The sequence below is a fragment of the Heloderma suspectum genome, chromosome 4, assembly GCF_057233095.1.
Source record: "Heloderma suspectum isolate Gila_16-S chromosome 4, 16-S_ref, whole genome shotgun sequence".
Lineage (NCBI taxonomy): Eukaryota > Metazoa > Chordata > Lepidosauria > Squamata > Helodermatidae > Heloderma > Heloderma suspectum.
Window position 1 is genome coordinate 259358689 of NC_139461.1, and position 20592 is coordinate 259379280.

The window sequence follows — 20592 nt, forward strand, 5'->3', positions numbered from 1 at the left end:
TTCGATCTCTGGCATCTCCAGGTAGGGCTAGGAAGGAATCCTGACTGCAACCTAGAAGAGATGCTGTTGACAATACTAGTCTAGATAGAACAATATTCTGACTTGGTATAAGGTGGCGTTCTATGAAATGGACATTTTCCATGCAGAAAAATAAGTTCTGTTAAGGGGTGGGATGGAAGCACATGTCTGAAGTGTGGCACAAGCACACTGACTGGGCAGGTGACAAATGGAGTACAGTGTCACACATCAAGTGGTCCTAAGCTCCCGCACCTACTAACCATGGGGGTACTTACTTGCTGTTGATAGAAAAGGATAACTCCAGGGTTCATGTTCTGTGGTATTTTACACCTTGAAGACCAGAGATCAATCAATCAAAGACTCCATCATGGTCTCCTGTCCTTTTTGCTGCCACAAAGGCTGCTGGGAGAACTCTTTACCTGGCTGCAACCCATTTTATTTTATTGATTTAGAATTCCTTCCTGCCCTGGCCCAAGGGGTTAAAGTGGATTATAACAGCACCTTATTTTATTCCTAAAGCCACCCGGTTAGAAAATGTAGGCTGAAAAGCAGTGACTTGTCCAGGGCCCTTCAATGAGGCTCATGGATGAGTAAAGAGTCAAAGCCCAGTCACATCTCATCCCACTACTACATTTCAGGTGCCAATGGGAAGGGCACATGATGTCAGTGTCAAGGGCTCCTTGGAGGGCTCTCAGTCTAATCCAGTAGCCACGTCCAGACACAGACAAAGGGATTCTTTTCAAAGCTTTATTCTTCTTTTACAACTTAACAGCTCTACAGGTAGCAACTAGATCTGAGCAGCAGCATCCCTATGCCCTAAGTTAGAACAGTTGGTCCCCATTTGAAGGACAATTACTGGCAGACCCCTGAATATAAGGACTAGGGAGAACCCCTCCCCTTTTCCCTTGGATCCTCTGGGCGCAACCGTTCTTTGAGCGTGAACCATTTGGCGCCGCTCTCTCTGTCTGCGCTGCACATCCCCCCCAGTCTGCTATCTGTGCTGAGTCACTCCCTGGACTGCTTTCTAAACTAGGAATGTGGCTGGGAGGAATCTCCATCAGCTGTTGGTCCTGGGAAAAAAGGAGCGCGCTCCTCTCCCGAAGGAGTGACTGCTCTTCCTCAGCATCAGAACTACTCTGGGATTCTATGGGCTCAGTGTCCACCCTGACAGTCAGGCAAGAGGTGGCCGGAGGGGAGTTGTCAATCACTGCGGATTACAGATGCTCCCCCCACTTACCAGAATTCCCTCTAAAAGACAGAACATGGAAGATGCATCTAATGAAGTGGCCCCCAGTCCACAAAAGCATATGACAGAATAAATCTATTCTTCCTTAAGCTGCCACAAGATTTTTGCCCATTTGCTGCAAAAGATTAACATGGCTACCCTTCTAGAAGTTGGGAAATGTTTGGCAGCCTTTTGCAGGACAGTGTGTGGGTGTTGCTGGGGGAAATCCAAGAACGTTCAGAATGATGGATGTTCTGTAGTGAGGAATGATAGCCATCAGTAAGTTGTTTAGAAAGCCTTGTATTCTACTGTAGCTGCTGAACTAAACCTCCAGGTGACTTGAGTTCAGTTGCCTATTCCAGGACCGGAGTGGAAAAGTGGGAGATTGCAGAACATATTCCTAATTCAGACATATGAGTAAAGGAAGCAGAGCAAGAGAGAAATCAGAGCAGAAAGAATGGAGACCATGAAAAAAGAAGCATGGCCAACGTTGTGCGTCAACATCAACCAAACTCTTAAGAGACCAGGAGCTCAAGGATCCTTGCCAATACATAAAGTGGCATATACCAATCCACACTCCAGCCAATCCTATTTACAGTGGAGGCTGGTGGCTCCGATGTCAGTGGGGTGGTGAATCCACTCCAGGATTCTATCAGAACCAGTCAGAACTCTAAAGAAGCTATCCAAGGTGCTTCATACCTTGGATAGCTCCTTCAGAAATCTGACTGAATCCTGGAGTGGATTCACCACCTCACTGACATCGGAGCCACCAGCCTCCACTGCCTATTTATTGCTAACATATTGGGGTTGGGGGTGAGAGAGAAGACACAGAGTTCAGCTGAGCTCCTATGGTCAGGACTCTCTGCTGATGGGCTTTCATCAGGATTCAGGTGTTATGTTGTGGACTATGACAGGTTTAAATAATGATGCTGGTTGGATTAAGAAGTTGCATCTGATGAGAACCATGATAGAAAGGGCTTGTCAAAGGCTTGAGCTCAGAGCTCAACACTACTAAAATGATTCTCTCCTTAACTACTAATAAACAACAAAGCAGAATAGTTCCAAGGAAAAGTATGTGTGACTGAGATATATATATATATATATATATATATATATATATATATAATAACAAATGTTAACATAAAAACTAATATTTCACACAAAGTTGAAAACAACAGATTAGCAGTCCAACAAGTTATCATACATACATAACGGCAATACTGATTTTCCCCAAAATATAGCTGTTGCATATTTGTATAGGCTTTTTTTGGAAACCAATATTGCAACTATGTATGTATGATAAAGTCCAGACGTCTAATCTATTGTGTTAAACTGTGTGTGAAATGCTAGTTTTTAAATCAAAATTTGTTACCTATTTGTCATATATTGGTTATGCACAAATTTTTCCTTGAGCTCAGAGCTCCCCACTGGGGGAAGCTCCGCTCTGCTCATTACACCAACCAGAATGAGAGGCAGTTCCAGTGCATTACCCCTACCTATCTTGGCTTCCGCTTGGCTTGTTCAATCTGACCAGAGAAGGGGTATGATCGTGCTTTCAATGCAGCACCACGAAGAAGACTAGCATGTGCATGCAGAAGAGAAAGAACAGAAGACTCAATGGGGGCACAAAGCCAAGTCTTGCTGGCTCCATAAATGGCTCCCCTGGTTCAGGAACCCTTATCCCCATCGATGTTTCAATTCAGTAATAATCTGACAGCTATGAAAATTGGTGAAAGACATTGAACGAAGTGCAAGGCACTCAGAAACTACTGACATTCCAGGTTTAGGACTGAGTCGCTAAAAGCAATTACACCAATCAACATTCTATCAAGGGGGTCCCTACCCAACAGGCTGAAATTAGTTTGGGGCGCAATCCTATGCATGCTTAGACAGAAAAAGGTCCTACAACTGGCTGGGGAATGCTGGGAGTTGTAGGACTTTTTTCTGTCTAAGCATGCACAGGATTGTGACCTGAACGACTATTGGTTGGCCCCCTTTGTGTGTTACACACATAAGGGTTTCACAAGTAGAAGGGGTGGTGGGGCCATACTGCCGGCCCTGCCCCCAACATTGTATGGCTCCCCAGCCCCACCACTCAACATGGGAGGCCTATGGGCATAGAGCTTTAAGCAGTGGAGGCTGGTGGCTCTGGTGTCAGTGGGGCTGTGAACCCGCTCCAGGTTTCAGTTAGGACTAGTCACAACTCTAAAGGAGCTGTCCTCCTTTAGAGAAGCACCTTGGATAGCTCCTTTAGAGTTCTGACTGGTTCTGACTGAAACCCAGAACAGATCCAATGCCCCACTGACACTAGAGTCACCAGCCTCCACTAGTGCTAAGTGTGCATTCCCCATGCAATGAGGAACTGTGCATGACCAGGGTCCCAGATCACGTGAATGCTAATGTACATAGGCTTCCCCTCTTCTGATGTCCATTATTTACATGTATTTATATTTAAATTTGTATACATATTTTCTGCCTTAAAAGCCCTCAAAGCAGTTTATAACCAATAGCTAAAAAACACAGTTGCATTGAAAAGTTGTTACAGCATTGGTCTCAAACACTCGGTTGGGAGCCACAACTAGGCCACAGCCTGGCCTGAAGTGGGTTGCACCATTGGCACTACCACAGCATCCTTGTCTCATTCATCCGATATATTTTAAGAGAGGGAGAAAGATGGACAAAAAACTACAGCAATAACATTAAGCATGAGTCCCATGTTGCAGCGAGTCCCATGTTGCCGATTGGGGTTAAAAATTGGTCTGAGTAGGTCAAAGATTATTGGTTATAAGTAGTCATAAAACTGACTTATATAAAAGTTTTCAGCATCTAAACAGATCAGCAGCCTCCTCCGTATATCCTCCTCCTCCGTATATCCTCCTCCTCCGTATATCCTCCTCCTCCGTATATCCTCCTCCTCCGTATATCCTCCTGCTCTAGGGTTTGTAGCATGCAACTGCGTACTTGAGCAGGTGTGTTCTTGCGATCTGTAGTCACAGATCCCACAGATATAGACATCTGGACCCACTACTTAAAGTCATCTCTCTGTTTGCTTGTATTACTTTGGCCAGAGCAGCTGTACCCTGGCTAGCACGGGGCATCTCTGCAGCAGGCATGTGCCCGACTGAATGGCCATTGTCAGCTGCCCCAGTGGAGCTGCATCCAGCTAGGACCAAGCTCTGTCCACTGTTGGGGGCTACCAGCTGCACATCTGAGCAGGCCTGTAATTTATTTATTACAATTCTATCCTATTTTTCTTCCATCGTGGTATTCAAGGTGGATGGTGGGAGACCCCCAAGGGGACTCTAATCCAAGCACCGATCAGACTCACTCTTGCTTAGTTTCAGCAGTATGGCTGCAGCATGTGCCCTGAAGACCATGCCCTAGAACCTACTCTCCTGCTATCTGTGCCCTTCATGATTGTCAGTAGCAATGCAATGTCTTGGGGCTCAGAGACTGATTATATAGGGGATAAGGAAGACTCCAATACAAAGTTTGTGTATCCATTTGTTTAACATGGGAGACTAGAGGAATAAAAATGGATTTAAGTTGTTGGATTTTGATAAAACCCTGAACACATTACAGGGAGAAACCTTTTAAGAACTTTGGGCCCAATCTAATAATGATATATACTAATTTTCATATATATATATATATGTGTGTGTGTGTGTGTTTATACACACACACACACACACACACACACACACACAAATCTCCTGAAGAAAAAATAATAATTGTTAATAAACCTTAAAAAAATGGGAAATGGAGGAACCTATGCCTCAGAAAAGAAGATCCTCTGATGCCTGGACTTTCATGCATTAGCATCATCACTTCCCAATGCTAATAGTTTACTGAATCTATTGCACAGATAGCATAAAGGTGAGCACAAAGTGCACCCAAGACCCTAAAAAAAATCTTCGTATCAATGCTTCCTCAAAAATGTGTGTTTGTCTGAGTGCATATTTATAGATCTACCCAGAACTGCCTGAGATTTCTGTGATCTGCTGTCTTTGGGTTGTATCTAGTGTTAGTCAGAGTAGATCCATTGAAATGAATGGGACTTAAGTTAGACTAACATTGGATACAACCCTTTTTTAGCAGTCTCAGATCTACATGAAAGGCAGATTTCTCCTGGGCTCTCTCATGGTCTTAGCAAAGTCACTTGCTCACAAGGGTGCATTCCACCCCCAACCTCATGGCAACTACAGCTGGGAAAGACTTTGGTTCATTTCCACTATGTGGCAAATAAAATCTCATCCTTCCAGTGACACCATGGCTTGGGCTGCCATGACCCAGCAAGCAACGGAGCATCAGCACCCCACCCCCCTCCTACCTACTATCACCTGCGTTGGCCACATAGAACTTCCCCAGGAGATAAACCACCGCCAGGGCACAGCAGCCTCCTGACGCATGCCGGGTTACCCGTTCCTGTTCGATCTGATTGTCCTGAGGAAATAGAAAAACAAACACACAGGTGGAACATGGTTCTATGAAGAGACGGGGCTGTGACTGAACTAGGGACGGAGAAATTGGTCAATTTTGGTTTCTCTCAGTTTCTCATTTTTCCAGGCTTACATTGGGTTTTGTCCAGAACTTTGAGAATTTTCCCTATCTTATATTCGGTTCATCCTGAACACTGAGAATTTAAAAGACAATTTTGCATAAAAATCCATACCCATTTCTATATACAATTTTGCCAAGCAACTTTCCTAATATAATGCATTTTTGAATGTTACTTTCACCCACATATGCATTTATGTGTGCGCTTTCCCCTAATATGCACATGTTTGTAAGCATTTTTTTAAAAAATGGGAGAACTCCATTGAAAAATTGGGAAAAGTGTGAATTTCAAAAGATAACTGAGTTTTGGTTTGAAAGTATGAAATTAGGTAACTGTGCATTAAAATGCGAACTGAATTAATTTCTGTCCCATCCCCAGACTGAACCCAGTTGTGGAGTATAACGAGATAGGAAGCACACCCGTGTATCAAGCAGGACTTCCTTGGGCAGCAATCGCAGGAAGTGCCTTAAAGCGTCACTTCATAGACCAAGTAACTCCAGGGCACTGTCCATGAAGGCTGCTCCTTGCAAGATGCTTAGAACTCAGGCCGAAAAGACACATGATATGCCAATACATGCAAGCCCAATTGTCTGTTTTAGGTTAGGAAAAACCCACTTACAGTTTGAGTGGTACAGATATCCAAGAGCAAAACACTGCCTCAATTGTATGGTGGCCACTTATATATTGAAAAAAAGAAAAGGAAATGCACCATCAAAAAAGTGATGGTGCATTTTTGATTTAATCCATCAAAAAAGGATTAAAAGGAGACAGATTTGCATAAAGTTTGCATAGGCAAATTAACGTTATACGCATAGAGGTACAGTGAAAATGAATGATTGTCATTTAAACCAGCCTTCCCCAACTTGATGCCTTCCAGATGTTTTGGATTACTACTCCCATCTTCCCTGACCACTGGCCATGCTGGCTGGGGTTGCTAGGAGCTGAGTCCAAAATATCTAAAGGGCACCAGGTTGGGGAAGGCTGATTTGAACAGATACAATACATCTTGCCTTTACTGGAAAGGTTGTGAGCAGGTGACCTGTGTGCCTGCTCAGTCTGCCGCCCAAGTGCTAACTGTTGATGGGCAGCTTCAAGGCTCTGCTTTTCATTCTTATCGGTCTTGATCTTTAAACCAGACTTGGACTGAAGAATCCTCCAAACAGCAAAAGCAGGATATGTGGCCACCCTAGTTAGCTATAAAGCAGAAGAGGGCAACTTGTGGGCCTCTGGATGTTTCTGCCTACAACTCCCATCCTCCCTCAACATTGGCTATGCTGGCCAGGACAGATAAGCATTGTGAGCCAAAAAAACTGGAGGGCCACAAATTGTCCAGTCCTGCTATAGAGGCTATATGCATGTATCTAAATCATAGCATTTCCCTATAAGATAGATGTGCACAGGAGCCTAATACTTCCCCAGTCTCTACTTGCCCACATTTCAAAGGGAAAACCTTGGGAGAAAAATAACCCACATGTATACCACTTATACCTGATGTGATGACTTCCATGTATTTTGCATTCTATTGATTTGAATCAACTAATTGGATTGTCTGATGTCTTTTTGAATCTCACCAAACCCCCAGAATGAGCTCTGTGGCATTCCATATACACATTGCTTACATATTTCCTTTTGGTCTCCTCCCAGTTTCTATTCTGCATTCACTTGTTCCTTCCCTGGGGCAAGGAGCACAGAAGCATTTTCAGACCCATTCTTTATTAAGGGGACTGCATCTCTCTCCCCCCTGGTCCCCCCCAGCACATTTCATCTGCTTGTAAAAGCAAATAATTCTCATCTTATGCAATCTGTTTTTTTAGGCCTTCATTTCCTCCCTCCTTCCTCCACTTTGGGCTAAATGAGACTGTGTGTAAGCAATTAAACAACGTGCTTATTTTCTTTAAATAGCCAGGAGGGTTGAGACTGCAGCATATTTTGAAGGAGGGTTCGACTTTTCCTCCAACGCTGCAAGCCCAACAAAACCTGCCCCCTCCCAAAGCTGTTATTGGTGCCAAATGGGAGCACCCACCCTGAGCTAAGAGCAACTTGGGAGAACCTGGAAGAAAACATTTCCTTTTCAGCAGCCCTGCCTCTTTTCCTGAAGTGGTTCCCTTATTAAAGGGATGAAGTTTGCATGGCTTTAATATGCAGTACACTCCTGCAAAACAAAGGAGCATGTGCTGTTCCAGTGATGTCATCTGTTTGTGTGTAGTAGCTTCTCATCACAAGATGATAATATCATGGTGTTTGAGTATTGCTGAGGAGGTTTCTGCCCACACAATAATCCCAGAATGCACTGGGCATCCCTCCAAGAGGGAGCCAGGAAAAGGATTTTTTAAAAACAACCCCCCCCCATCAAAATTCAGCTATTCACTTCCCCATTATTATCTAGAGGGACTGCAAATCTGTGCAAGTATACATAATTAATCATTACAGCAAGGTAGAAAGGAATGTGGCAGAGAGACCTGTGGATATTTTCAAAGGCTAAACATGTTTTTTAAAGTGGGGGCAAAACAGTGATAACACCACATTTACTCTGTTCTGGATGCCACAACAGTGCAATCCTACGCATGTATACTCAGAAGTAAGGCCCACTGAGTTCAAATTGGCTTACTTTCAGATAAGCAAGTAAAGAATTGCAGCCTAACGCTCTCACCGTTAAAGGTGAGTCTTCTAATTCTCCTTGTTGCCACAAGGGCAGTTCATATTGTCAGATCATGGTGTAGGACTGTTTTCTGCATGACAAATGTCAACATCCCACCATTACCTCTGTGAAGCTGCTACCACAGAATGTTCTTTCGGTCATAACGGTTCTCTCCTAAGAAGGGCAGGCTGCCTGAGATGCAGGTGGGAAGAAAGGAATATCTGCCATTGTGGCTCTGTGATAATGGCCCCACAGCAAAGAGCAACTGTGCAACAGCTGTAGTTTATTATGCAGAAAACTGCATATTTCCATGATATTAACTGATCGTTCACTCAGTAACATGTTTCACTTGCAGCTTTATGCAAACCCACACCTCTGTTTTACTTGCAAAAAGCCAGTCTCCAGAAAAGGACTGAGATCTCGCCCAGTCCACTGAATGCATCTTTACACAGGGTTAATTGTTCATCTAATCTCCTCTGTGTCCACTGGCTCTCGCTAGTCAAGCCTGGCCTGAACCTAATGATAGACCAGAGTTGTGGTGATCCCAATTCAAATGTCCAAGGAGAAAAATAATACAAAACAAATCCTCCTCTGTAAACATCTACACTACAGATAAACTAGTTTGAAAAGAATTTCCACCATTCTCTATAGTTTAATGAGAGAGAGGTGGGGAACACAAATAATCTTCTCAATAACTTCACCAAGCTTCAGTTCCCAAGATTCTTTGAGGAGGAAGCCATGACTGGTATAAAACTGTCCTGTTTTTATAGTGTATATGCCTCCTGTGTATTCTATTCCCTGAGCAGCAACAGAGACAGGGCCTCAATGTTCACAGGGCTGAGCTCATGCAGCGGAACAGCCAACCAGAGCAGGCTCATGATCTGCAGCTAGGTAAGCAAATACCCTGTCAGACCAAAATAGTCATGGGTCGCCATGTCAGCATCTTGGAAGTGAATGCACATTCTGGATGGAAGAGAGCCAGGCAGGATCAGGCTGCATCCCTGATCCCGGTGCTCTCTCCGGTTTGCACTTCATGCCATCCCTGTCACTGTGGAAGCTGTGTGGGCCAATACAGAACTGTATGCATGCAGGTAAGTATTTAGGTTTCTTCCATCCCTTATCCCAGATGATGCAGGGTGGGCTTTAGATCTATCCTTATCTTGTTTAAACCTGTGAGATAGGCTAGGCTGAGAGTGAATAACTCCTCTAAGGCCACACGCGCTGTGGTTTTTTTTACGCAGGGTCTCCCATGTCCAAATCCAACCTTCCATCCACTCCACTCCACACCTGAACTGGGATCAAGTTTCAGTTGCAAGGAAAGGCTGGCCCAGACTGAGACACGATGGACTTCTTGCAGATTAACCCAGTCCATAAGCAACTTTCCAAAGTCTGCACCAGGCCAGGAAATGGATTTGGGGTCTTTGTGATCCTAGAGCAGCACCCCCCCGCAACCAGAAGCCTTCCAGATGTGTTGGGACTACAACTCCCAACATCCCCATCCACTGGCCATGTTGGCTGGGGATGATGGAAGGTGTCATGAAACACATTTAGAGGGCGCCTGGTTGGGGAAGGCTGTCCTATGGCACTGGATCAGCTCTCCTCCTTCAGCATCTCCCATTCCCCAGCTCACTCACCATCTGCTTGAATGCATTCTCTATGGCTCCCACTACCAAACTCTCATGGGAAACTGCCTTTTCCATATGGAAGCGTGGCAAGGCAGTGTTTGGCACCTCCACATCTTCCTCTGCCAGGGGAGCCTTGTTTGGTTCTCCTGGAACTGTCCTGGAGCCATCTGGCAGGGCGATTGGCGGAGGGGATGGGTCTTGTATGATGTCTACCACATCCCGGAGTTGGTCACGGATATGGAAGTGAAGCAGCTTGGATGCCATGACTGCAGCCCCGCTTCCTGCATGTCCATCGAACAAGCCCCAGTAGTAAAAGCACAGGCCTTTGCTGCCCTGCAGGCAGAAGGAAAAAAGAATAAAAGACCAAATAAATACATTTAGAAAGAACTGTCCTGAAGAAATGTCAAAAGAAAAAAAATTAAGTTAAAAGGTAAAAGAGATGAGATTGTGATGCTCCTATGCAATTCTCCAAGCTCTGCAGCTCAAAGTTGAAGAAACATTCAGCTCCTTCTGTGCCAGGGATCGGTTGAACCCATCCTCTGCACATTTGCACACATGGTACAGGGGACATCCTCATCCTTGGTTTCCTAACCTCCTGCACTGCAATTGGAGGAAGAGAAAGGCAGGATTTACGAGTTCGTATGTACATGGCAAAGGTGTCAGGCTTAGGAGGAAAAAGAGTGAAGTACATGTATTGCAGAATCATGCTGCACTCACTTCTGCCTGCTATGGTAGAGGAAGGGCCAGATGAGACCCATGAAAAATCTAATGTCTTGTGTGAATCATCCCTCATCAGTGGCTGGGGACTGGAACAAACTTCCCCCCAAACCAGGATAGGAAGTGTAGCCCTAGGACTGAAAATACACTTTCGGAAGAAGCTCTGGTCATCACATTGCTCACCCCTTCTGGATCTCCAAGAGTTTCCTTGGGGGCTGGGTTATTCCTCAGGCTGCGTCTCTTTTCCACAAACACTGCCTCACAGCAAGCTTGATCCTCGTTGTGTTGGCTCTTGCCAGCATTTATCACCCTGGGTAGGAAAGAGACAAGCACAGCATGGGGCTAATGGCAAGACTTTTGATTTGATCAACGGACCGGACCGCTTTGCCTATGCATCCTCGGCTCTTGCACAAACAGCAACCAAAGCTGGGGACGAATTATTGCGTTGCTGTTATCGTCAGAAAATGGAAGCATGGCCAGCATCAAGAGCAGGCACAGTTGGGCACCTGCCGAGGGCCCACCCCGACAGGGACCCACTGAAAAGAGTCCCCCGGGCTTACTCCTTCTCTTCACCATTGCCACCTGCTTGTTCACCTGCCTCCCACCCCGGCCCAGACAGTGGTGGTGATGAGAAAGAGAAGCAGTGGATGCCATTGCCAACGTGCTCACTGGCTCTCTGCCTGTCAAGCAAGCAAGAGGTAGCAATGAGGAGGAAGAGGATGAGGAGCTAAAGCAGCTGGTGACAATGGTGGTGAGAAGGTAGACTCACTCAGGGAGGGGGCCTACTGAGAGCATCTTGCCCAAGGACCTCAAAAACCTGAAGTCAGCGCTGAGTGGAAGACAATCTGAGAGTGGACTTGCACACCAAGAGGCAGCTCAACACATTTTGCAGGCGGCCCGCTTTACCTTGCCCAGGAACTGGCCCTGTCGTTATTGTTGAGTGAATGTGTACGTTTGCCCCACTTTTACCTCCATAAACAGGTTTTCCTGGTTTTTGTAGTCCTTGTTTGACCAAAGACGACAGTGAGAGACAAAAGAAAGGTGTGTTTACACCATGGGAAGCTCTGTCTCTCTTAAACCACTTTCAGTGATTAAGGGCACAATCCTATGCATGTTTAGACAGAGAAAAGGCCTACAGCTCCCAGCATGCCCTAGCCACCAGTGCTGGCTGGGGTATGCTGGGAGCTGTAGGCCTTTTCTCTGCCTAAATATGCATAGGATTGCACCCTAACTGAATAAGGATGCTCAGGGGGCATCTAAACATGCATAGGATTGCACCTTAAGATAACTTCAGCTCGAGTGACGTGACATTGCCTTCTCTGCTCCCCAGAGAGAACTACCGCTTCAGAACTTTGCTCAAGCTCCCTGAGGCAGCCTTTATCTCTGCTGATCGAGTCCTGAAAGAGGAGTCCTTCAAGAATCTGACTGGTGAAAGCCAACAGATCTCACAGTGCAGAACTGAATGAGCACAACGAAGCAGGGGCTCTTCCTCGTTGTAGTTCAATGGTTTCTTTCTTGCTAGTTTTTCCTCATTTTCACTACAAGAAGGAGGGCAATGCTCGTCTCACTTGCAAAACCCAACTTTGTGGGAGGAAGCTGTAGAGATGTAAAACAGGAAGCGTTCTCTGGACAGGAGCTTGCAGCAACAGAGGTTGTAGAGCAGAAAGGGCTTGACGCTGAGGAGGTGTGGTTGGAACAGATCTCAAGGGACTTTTAAAACTACTTCCTCTGAGATACTCTTTCCCAGTGCTGAGCAGCCAGGAAAACCCACCACGTGCCTCTGAAGCAACACAATGTCGTAAAAGAAGAAGGGAACGCAGAGGATATAGAAGTGTGTGAAGTGCCATCTTTGCAAATGGTGAACCCCCTGTTGCACACAGAACAAAGTTGTTTAAAAAATTTTTTTTTTTTCTTGCGTATCAAGTCAATGAAATGGGTACATTGGGCTCCAGGTGGTGCAGACCCACCTCTGTCTTAATGCTTCGCTGCAGGCTGATTACGTGCACAATGATAGGTGAACTTTTAGATAGGTTTGTAGTGGCGGCATACCAAGAATGAAGCCTCAGTCAGGCCTATTTTGTTTAAACAGGTCTGTAATGGGAACAGGGATCCTACAATGGCCGGAATCAGTGGTACAACTGGGGTTGGATCTCAGGGCTGATGTCCAGGACCTCACAGTCCAGCGTGGGCCCCCCCCCCCATGACCACCCAGAAGGCAGCAGGTGACAGGGCAGCAGTGATGGACAAGCATTTTATATTTATCCAGTGAGAGCCAGTGTAGTGTAGTGGTTCGAATGCCAGACTGGGACTTGGGAGATCCAGGTTCTAGTCCCTGCTTGGCCATGAAGCTCACTTGGTGACTCTGGGCCAGTCACAGACTCTCAGCCTAGCCTACCTCACAGGGTTGTTGTGAGGATAAAATGGAGAGGAGGAGGACTATGTACGCCATCTAGGGTTCCTCTTAAGAGGAAAAAGGTGGGACATAAGTGCAAGAATGAATACTTAGGGGGCAGCTGGCCATGCCTGCACATGGTTACAGATGCTCATTTTATTATTTTTACTTTAAATATATATTATCCTTTTCTACAACAAAATGGGTCTTATTCCCAAGTAAGAAATGCCCTTTCCCCACACCATGGTCCAATACATGTTTCTCTGTTTACAGCCAAATCGTTCAATTATAAACACTTTTACTTATAAACAGATTTCAATCCAATATTCACGTTAAGCATGCTTAGAGCTGTGGCCTAAGGCTGAGCTCCTATGCACACTTATGCAAGAGTAAGCCCCATTGAATTCAAAGACACTTATTTCTGAGCAAACTTTCACTGGCTTGGACTGCACAGAAGCATTCTACAAATATGAGAATTATCCCAGTGACTTTAATAGGACTTCTCAAGAGGAAATAGACTGCAGCTTAAATCTTCAGTTATGAACAATGGTCAAGGTGCCCCCTGCACCTAATAAAAGTTCCAAATGAAAAGAAAACCAGATCAGTAAGACAGCACCTCCTTTGCCTAGATAATTATATTTAGAACCTATATCATTATCTCAGGGCTGAGCCCTAGTAACCTTCTTACAACCAAGAGGCGCTTTCTTGACAAACAAAGGCAAACTAAGGTCAGGACACAGCAGTAAGAAGTCATAAGACCACCTTAAGAAATGTGGGACATTCAATATACTTGAAACTGAAACTATAATTATTCTGTATTGTATGTGAAATGAATGTAGGAATACAAATAGATTAAAAGTGGAAAGGAGTACAAACTCTGTTTAGTGCCATTTGAGTAATTTGTAATATGAAACTAGATAGCTGAAGAGCAAAATAGATTTTTTTTTTAAAAAGAGTCCAGATACAACAAGCATTACCACCATTCTCTGGCAAACCTCTTGTGCCTTTAACCGCTAGATGTCAGCTTCCCAAATCACTGTATCTCCATGCCAAGAAAAACTTCACCTACTGAATTTCTATCCAGCAAATAGCTGTTAAAGAAACAGGAACTTTATCAGAATAAAACATGGTGACCTTAGCTGAAATAAAATTAAAAATTCATCCACCCACACAAGGCACAAGATTGCATTAAACATCAGAACGCCTTTTTAAAAAACATTTGACTATTTTTGTATCTTCTGGAATCTGTCCAAAAAAGACATTTGGGACATATTTTCAAGCTTTTCTCCTAACTGCAGGAGCTAGAAAGCTCTGTATGTGCATGTGTGAGGGAGAGACTGAGAGAGACAGAGTGAGTGCCCAAAGTGGTGACATTAAATGCATTAATGCACTTGATGTGACTGGGTTTAAAAAAAAAAAAACCAATAGCAGCTGCAGAGGGTGATAGCTGGATTGGGACTGTAGCACACAAAGAGAGGTGTGTGGTTTTAAACCCTTTCTCCCATACTCCATTCCCACGGAGGATAAGGCTGTATTATCTCCAGTATCAGAGGCAGCATGCTCTCAATACCAATTGCAGGGCGATTGCACAATAAAAGCCTCATCTGGAAGCACTCTATGTCAAAATTTGGAATATTTCATGAACCTGCATGTCATCCTTGTCCAGGAGCCATTCTCCGTTTTGCCCCATTTGTAATACACTGCTGGCAAAACCCAAGAAAACATCAGGAGCTGTCCATATGTATTAACAAACGCGGGACAGTAGGGAGAAGGGTTTTGTTGCAAGTGCATACACTTTTCAAGGGTATTTCACGTACATTCTAAAGAACACACTGTGAGGAGGCTCGGTTTTGTGGCGTCCCCTCCCTTCCCCAACAAGCAACCCAACAGTTCTTGCTCAGGCCATCTCAGTGCTTTATAGAAAGTGGCAAAGAGCTCAATCCTTTCCCAGGACTCTTTGCTACACGTAACACAAGGGACAAGAATGAGACTCTCTCGCTGTTCAACAGCACCTAAAGCAGGAGTGGGGAACCTCCAGCCATTGTTGGATTTCAACTCCCATCAGCCCATGCCAACATGACCAATGGTCAGGGATGAAGGGGATTGTAGTCCAACAACATAGCCATAGTTCAGTGGCAGAGCACATGCCTGGCATGTGGAAGGTCCCAGAGTCTATCGGCAGGCAGGGCTGGAAACACTCCTGCCTGGATGCGCCTGATGTTGTCTGATTTCAGAAGCTAACCAGGGTCAGCCCTGGTTAGTACTTGGATGGGAAACCACCTAGGAATCAGGCTTCTGGCACTGAGCAGGGGGTTGGACTCGATGGTCTTGTAGGCCCCTTCCAACCCTATGAGTTCTACAAACCCCTGGGGAGCCACTGCCAGTCAGTGTGGACAATATTGGGCTAGACGGACCAATGGTCTGACTCAGTAGAAGGCATCTTCCTATGTTCCCAGCATATGGAGGGCCGCACTTTCCCCACCCCTGACCTAAAGGCTGCAAGCCTATGCACACCAGGGGTAAAAGGCCCCTGACTGCAGCGGGGTTCGTTTCCTCATAAACATGCATACGATTGTGATAGTGACATGATCTCAACATGTCTCTAAGAGGCAGGAGGGGGTGGGAACAAATACGCAGGCAGTGCCCCCTCCTTTCCTCTTAGCGAGCTTTAGGAACGAGGCACAAGCCCCCCCCCCTTGCATAAACGTTCACAGACTATCTTCAGCAGCTCAAGGTGAGTGAAGGTGCTCTGAACGCTGACTGCCTCCCGCGCTGCTCTTCTTCACCTAACAGCGCGGCCCCCACGCCCGATCATGCCCTTGGAGAGGGTGGGGGCACGACCCGCTTGCGGCCGAGAAGAAAAACAGCGGCGCAGCTGCACCAAGACTTACGACGGGTGGGCGAGGATGGGATTGGATGGCCGCGCCTGCGGGATCAGCGACCATCAATCGGGCAGGAGACTGGCACGGCGAATGCCTCGTCGCTTGGGCACCGCGTTGCGGTGAGGCTGCGCGCGCACCCCCTAATCCAGCATCCTAGTCCGCGGTGTTTTCCTAGCGCAGGTGCTTGCGGGAAGCCCACGAGCAGGATGGAGCAACGGGCATTCGGAACCACGCTGCCTCCCACCCCCAAACTTCGGGAGGCTGTTTCGCTATTGTGGTTAATAGCCGTCGATAGAATAAGAATGTTTCCCTTGTCTCTAAAAGTCCTTCACTCTAATACGAAAAATACTGGGGGGGGGGGGTCGTCTTGCGATTACTCACTGGTGGGGTGACAAGAGTACTCTGAACATGCTCAGAGGCACTCCGGCCTATATCACATGCTGGAGGCCTGAGAAGGAACGTACGTGGGAGGGCAGAGAGACACGAGCCCTCCCCTCCCCGCTCCAAATTCCCCCCCAGGACGGGACCATCCATGCCCCCCCGGGTTTGTAAAGAGGCTCGCTCGCTCTCCGCCCCCGCTCCCTGGGGCTTTCTCCCCAAGCTCTTCGGGAGCCACTTCCCTTCCCGGCGTCCCCCGAGGTGGCTCGCGCCCGCCCTCCTCCCAGCCCCGCCGGGCGCTGCTGCTCGCCTACTCGGCGTAGCCGGTGCTCCAGGGCAGCCGGCGGCGGCTCTCGCGGGGGCTCTGCACGGCTCTGCCCGTGCGGTCATCCGCCAGCAGAAGTTCCTCCGGCGTGAGCTGCAGGAACGCCGGGCGCGCGAAGCTGCCTCGGGGCGGCTCCCGGCAGGAGCTGCTGCTGCTGCTGCTGCTGCTGGCGGCGGGCGCGGCGCTGGAGCTGGGCCCGGGGGGAGCGGCCGGCGGCGGCGGCGAGGCGGAGGCCGAGGCGGGCAGCGGGCTCGAGGGGCGCCCTCCGCCTCCCAGGCCCCCGACTAGTTGCGCCATCGCCGAGCGCACCCTGCCCAACATGCTGCAGCCGGGCGCCGCGGGCTCGGTGCGGCCGGAGAGGGAGGCGCGCTGGCTGGCTGCGCTCCCCGCCTCCTCCTCCGCCGCCGCCGCCGCCTCCCCGCTCGGGCTGCAACTCCGCCGCGTCAGGGAATCTCCGAGCACCTTCCCTCTCCTCTCCCTCGCCCCCCGAGCGGCTCTCGTCCCCCTGGGCGGCTTCGGCGTCCCCTGCCCGCCCCTCTGCTGTAAAACACCGCTCTGCATCGAAGCACCGCGGCGCTTTCTTCCTCGGGGCGCGCGCCTCCCCATCCCGCGCAGGGCCCTTGTGCGCCTGGGGAGAGCGCGCCGCCGCCCTGTGCCTCCAGCAGCTCCTGGTGGCGTCAGAGACCAATATCCCCCGAAGGAACAGGGACCTGAACGTTAGGTGTGCCCCAGCGTCCCCCTAAAACCCTGTTGTGCTCCCAAGAGCCCCCACAGCCCGGCCTTTTGCCTCTCCTTTGTCCCCAGCCATGTGGCTATGCTTCCCGGAGTGCACCCTGGGCTGCAACTTGGGGCTAAAGCCAAACAGAGACAAGGAGGCTGGGGGATGTTGACCTGGTGCTGAATGGGGTACGGCTACCCTTGAAAGACCAGGTCTGCAGCCTGGGGGTCATTTTGGACTCCCAGCTGTCCATGGAGGCTCAGGTGTCAGCTGTGAGCCGGGCAGCGCTGTATCAACTCCATCTGATATGGCGGCTGCACCCCTTCCTTCCCGACCATCTGCTCCCATCGGTAGTACATGCCCTGGTCTCCTCTCGTTTAGACTACTGTAATGCGCTCTACGTGGGGTTACCCTTGAAGACGGTTCGGAAGCTGCAGCTGGTACAGAACGCGGCGGCTCGCCTGATTAAAGGCAGCTTCTGGTGAGATCACATCACTCCAGTGCTGAAGGAGTTGCACTGGTTACCAGTTGTTTTCCGGGCCAAATTCAAGGTGTTGGTTTTGACCTTTAAAACCCTATATGGTTCCGGCCCAACCTATCTTAAGGAGCACCTCCAGCACCACCAGACAGGCCGCTTAACAAGATCAGCCTCGGATGGCCTTCTCTCTGTCCCATCAGCCAGGACAGCTAGACTGGTGGGGACGAGGGAGAGGGCCTTTTCTGTGGTGGCCCCCACTCTGTGGAACTCCCTCCCTAGGGAACTCCGTCATGCCCCCTCTTTAATGAGCTTCCGTCGTGCATTAAAAACGTGGTTGTTCAGGCAGGCATTTGGGGTGGGTTAGGGTATTTTAGAAAATGTTTTTATTGTAGAATCTTACTGTTTTAAACTGTTTTATTGTATGTTGTACATCGCCCAGAGTGGCTGGGTGACCAGCCAGATGGGCGATTAATAAATTTAATAATAAATAAAATAAACATCCCCCCCCCCGCAAATGACCACCCAGAGAACAGCAAGTGATGAGGGCATCAGAAGCAAATAACATTTTATACTTGTAGGTCATGATGGTGCTATGATTTAAGTGAGTTTAAAATGCAAAAATGCACATGCTCAGTGTGTGTGTGTGTGTGTGTGTAAAATCAGGGTTAGCAAACATTTTAACATATAATGTTAAAGCAGTTGTAAAGCATGGAGGGGAGGGGGTGAAGAGAAACATTAGTTGTGTGCTTCAAACCGAAGTAGTACACATAGCTGTCTAAAGGGGTGGGGGGAATAAGATCATTAAGTCCAGGGTCTAAAATGACCTAGCTGCACTACTGATATTTCCACATTGTGTCCCTAATTCTTTTCTGTATAACGCTCATTGGCTCCCCATCCTGCAGAGATTTCACAGCCTTAGAAATCACGCTGACACCCTAGCCCTTCTTTGCTTTAGTGAACCCACTGAACTGACTCCCCAACACACACGCACACATGCACACACACTGTTCTTAGTGTCCCACTTTGTTATATTGTTTTTGGTTTGGGTTTGGTCTGAATGACCTTTCAGGGGTCCCTTAGAGCCCAGTGCCTTCAATTGCAAAGAGATTCAGGATCCCTTCCAACAATGTAAGTTTTGACTCTAAAGACCTGGTTCACACATAACCACCCAGAGAACGGGTTGTGTATGGGCTGCTGTTGAATCGTGGGCTGTTGAATCATGGGTTCTTACATGCAAATTCTGCACAATGGTTTAATTACAGGTTGTTGACCACAAACAACCTAGATTTCACAACCCAACAACAAACCATGGGTTCTCTTCCTGGGGTGTTCGTGGTTAACCCAGAGTTAAACCATAGTGCAGGGTTCACACATAACACCAACCCATGATTCAATAACAACCCATTCTCAGCCTGTACTCTGCGTTATCATTACCTGCAAACCAGGCCCAAGATTTGTGAAAGTACAGCTATCAGTGTGGGCGCCCCAAGGCAGTCCCTCTTTAAGTACAGTTGATAGCTAGTAACATTCTGGTGATGTATTTCTAGGATGGCCCAGGCCAGGAAGGCATAAGTGCTGGGCGGAGATTGGGGGATGGGGCAAAAGAGGTCTGTGTGTCTTGCAGGAAATCAGTCTGTGCTGCAAGTGGGTCTGAAAGAAAGCAGACAGCTGACTTTGCTCTCTGCAGGAATTCCTATAGCACTATGGGTTCTGCTAGACATCTGATGGGGAACAGGAATCTTTTGGGAGTGCTAATGCCATTGACCCTCATCTTATGCTCAGCCTGTATATGTGTATTAATAAACCTTATATCAGAGAAATGGCATAAGTCTTCAGTGTCTTCCTTCTAAGGAAACGGAACCCTGGGTAAACTGGAGCCCCTGAAACTTCTCACTGCATGGACGTGGGGTGCTCATGTGTAACAATATTCAGTGCCCCAGGGATGCTCATGGCCTCTGTCCTTTACTGTTTTACATTCTTTACGGATTGTAACAGCGTCTACCTCCGCACCAACCTAATGAATTCACTTACCTAAATGCCTCCATACTTCATAGCCCAGAACATCTCACAATCTTAGAATCCCCATAAGTCCTCAGTCCTTTACTATATGTACCAGATCCTTCGTAGCAAAGGACTGAGGACAGGAAGTAAGGGTTTGTAGGACTGTGCAATATTAGAAGCATTGACCCCACTCCAGGGATTGCCTACCAAGTGTCTTCTTTCCTCAAAAGGTGCCCTCTTTGCCTGGATGACAAGTGCTCTGTTTTGCTCTTACATTTGCTCGGTTTGGGGTGATTGCTTCTATGGGGGACTTTGGTCTTTACCTGGAGGGTTCCTTCCATAGGGGATGTAAAGAAGACAGGATTTTTTGCCTGCTTGATTATGTGAGCAAGGGGAGCTGTAGGCTTCCCTTGTGATGCTGCAGAAGGAGTCATGTGGGAGCCTGAGAGTTATTTGATTTATCTCGACCTATTTTTACTGAGTCCCCTTTTCCAGGAAGTTGTAGATCTAGCTTGTTGGCTGGCTTATTGCACAGCATTACACAACAGCCTGGCAGGAAGTTTTGTACACACTTCCGGTTTTGGTGTAATTGCAGTATCACAACCCAAACTGCAGTATCACAATCACAATTGCAGCA

General features: G+C 47.4%; 1 protein-coding gene across 1 annotated transcript in view; it reads right to left on the bottom strand.

The window, feature by feature from the left end:
• Window positions 1–17277, bottom strand: part of PPM1J (protein phosphatase, Mg2+/Mn2+ dependent 1J) — a 30269-nt gene extending 12992 nt beyond the window's left edge. The window contains exons 1-4 of the mRNA XM_084853469.1: window positions 16748–17277; window positions 10965–11091; window positions 10074–10397; window positions 5574–5686 (exon numbers count right to left, since the gene is read on the bottom strand). Of these exons, the coding sequence (XP_084709595.1) occupies window positions 5574–5686; window positions 10074–10397; window positions 10965–11091; window positions 16748–17079 (896 nt within the window). The 5' untranslated portion in view covers window positions 17080–17277. The remainder of the gene's footprint in view (window positions 1–5573; window positions 5687–10073; window positions 10398–10964; window positions 11092–16747) is intronic.
• Window positions 17278–20592: the final 3315 nt, after the last annotated feature.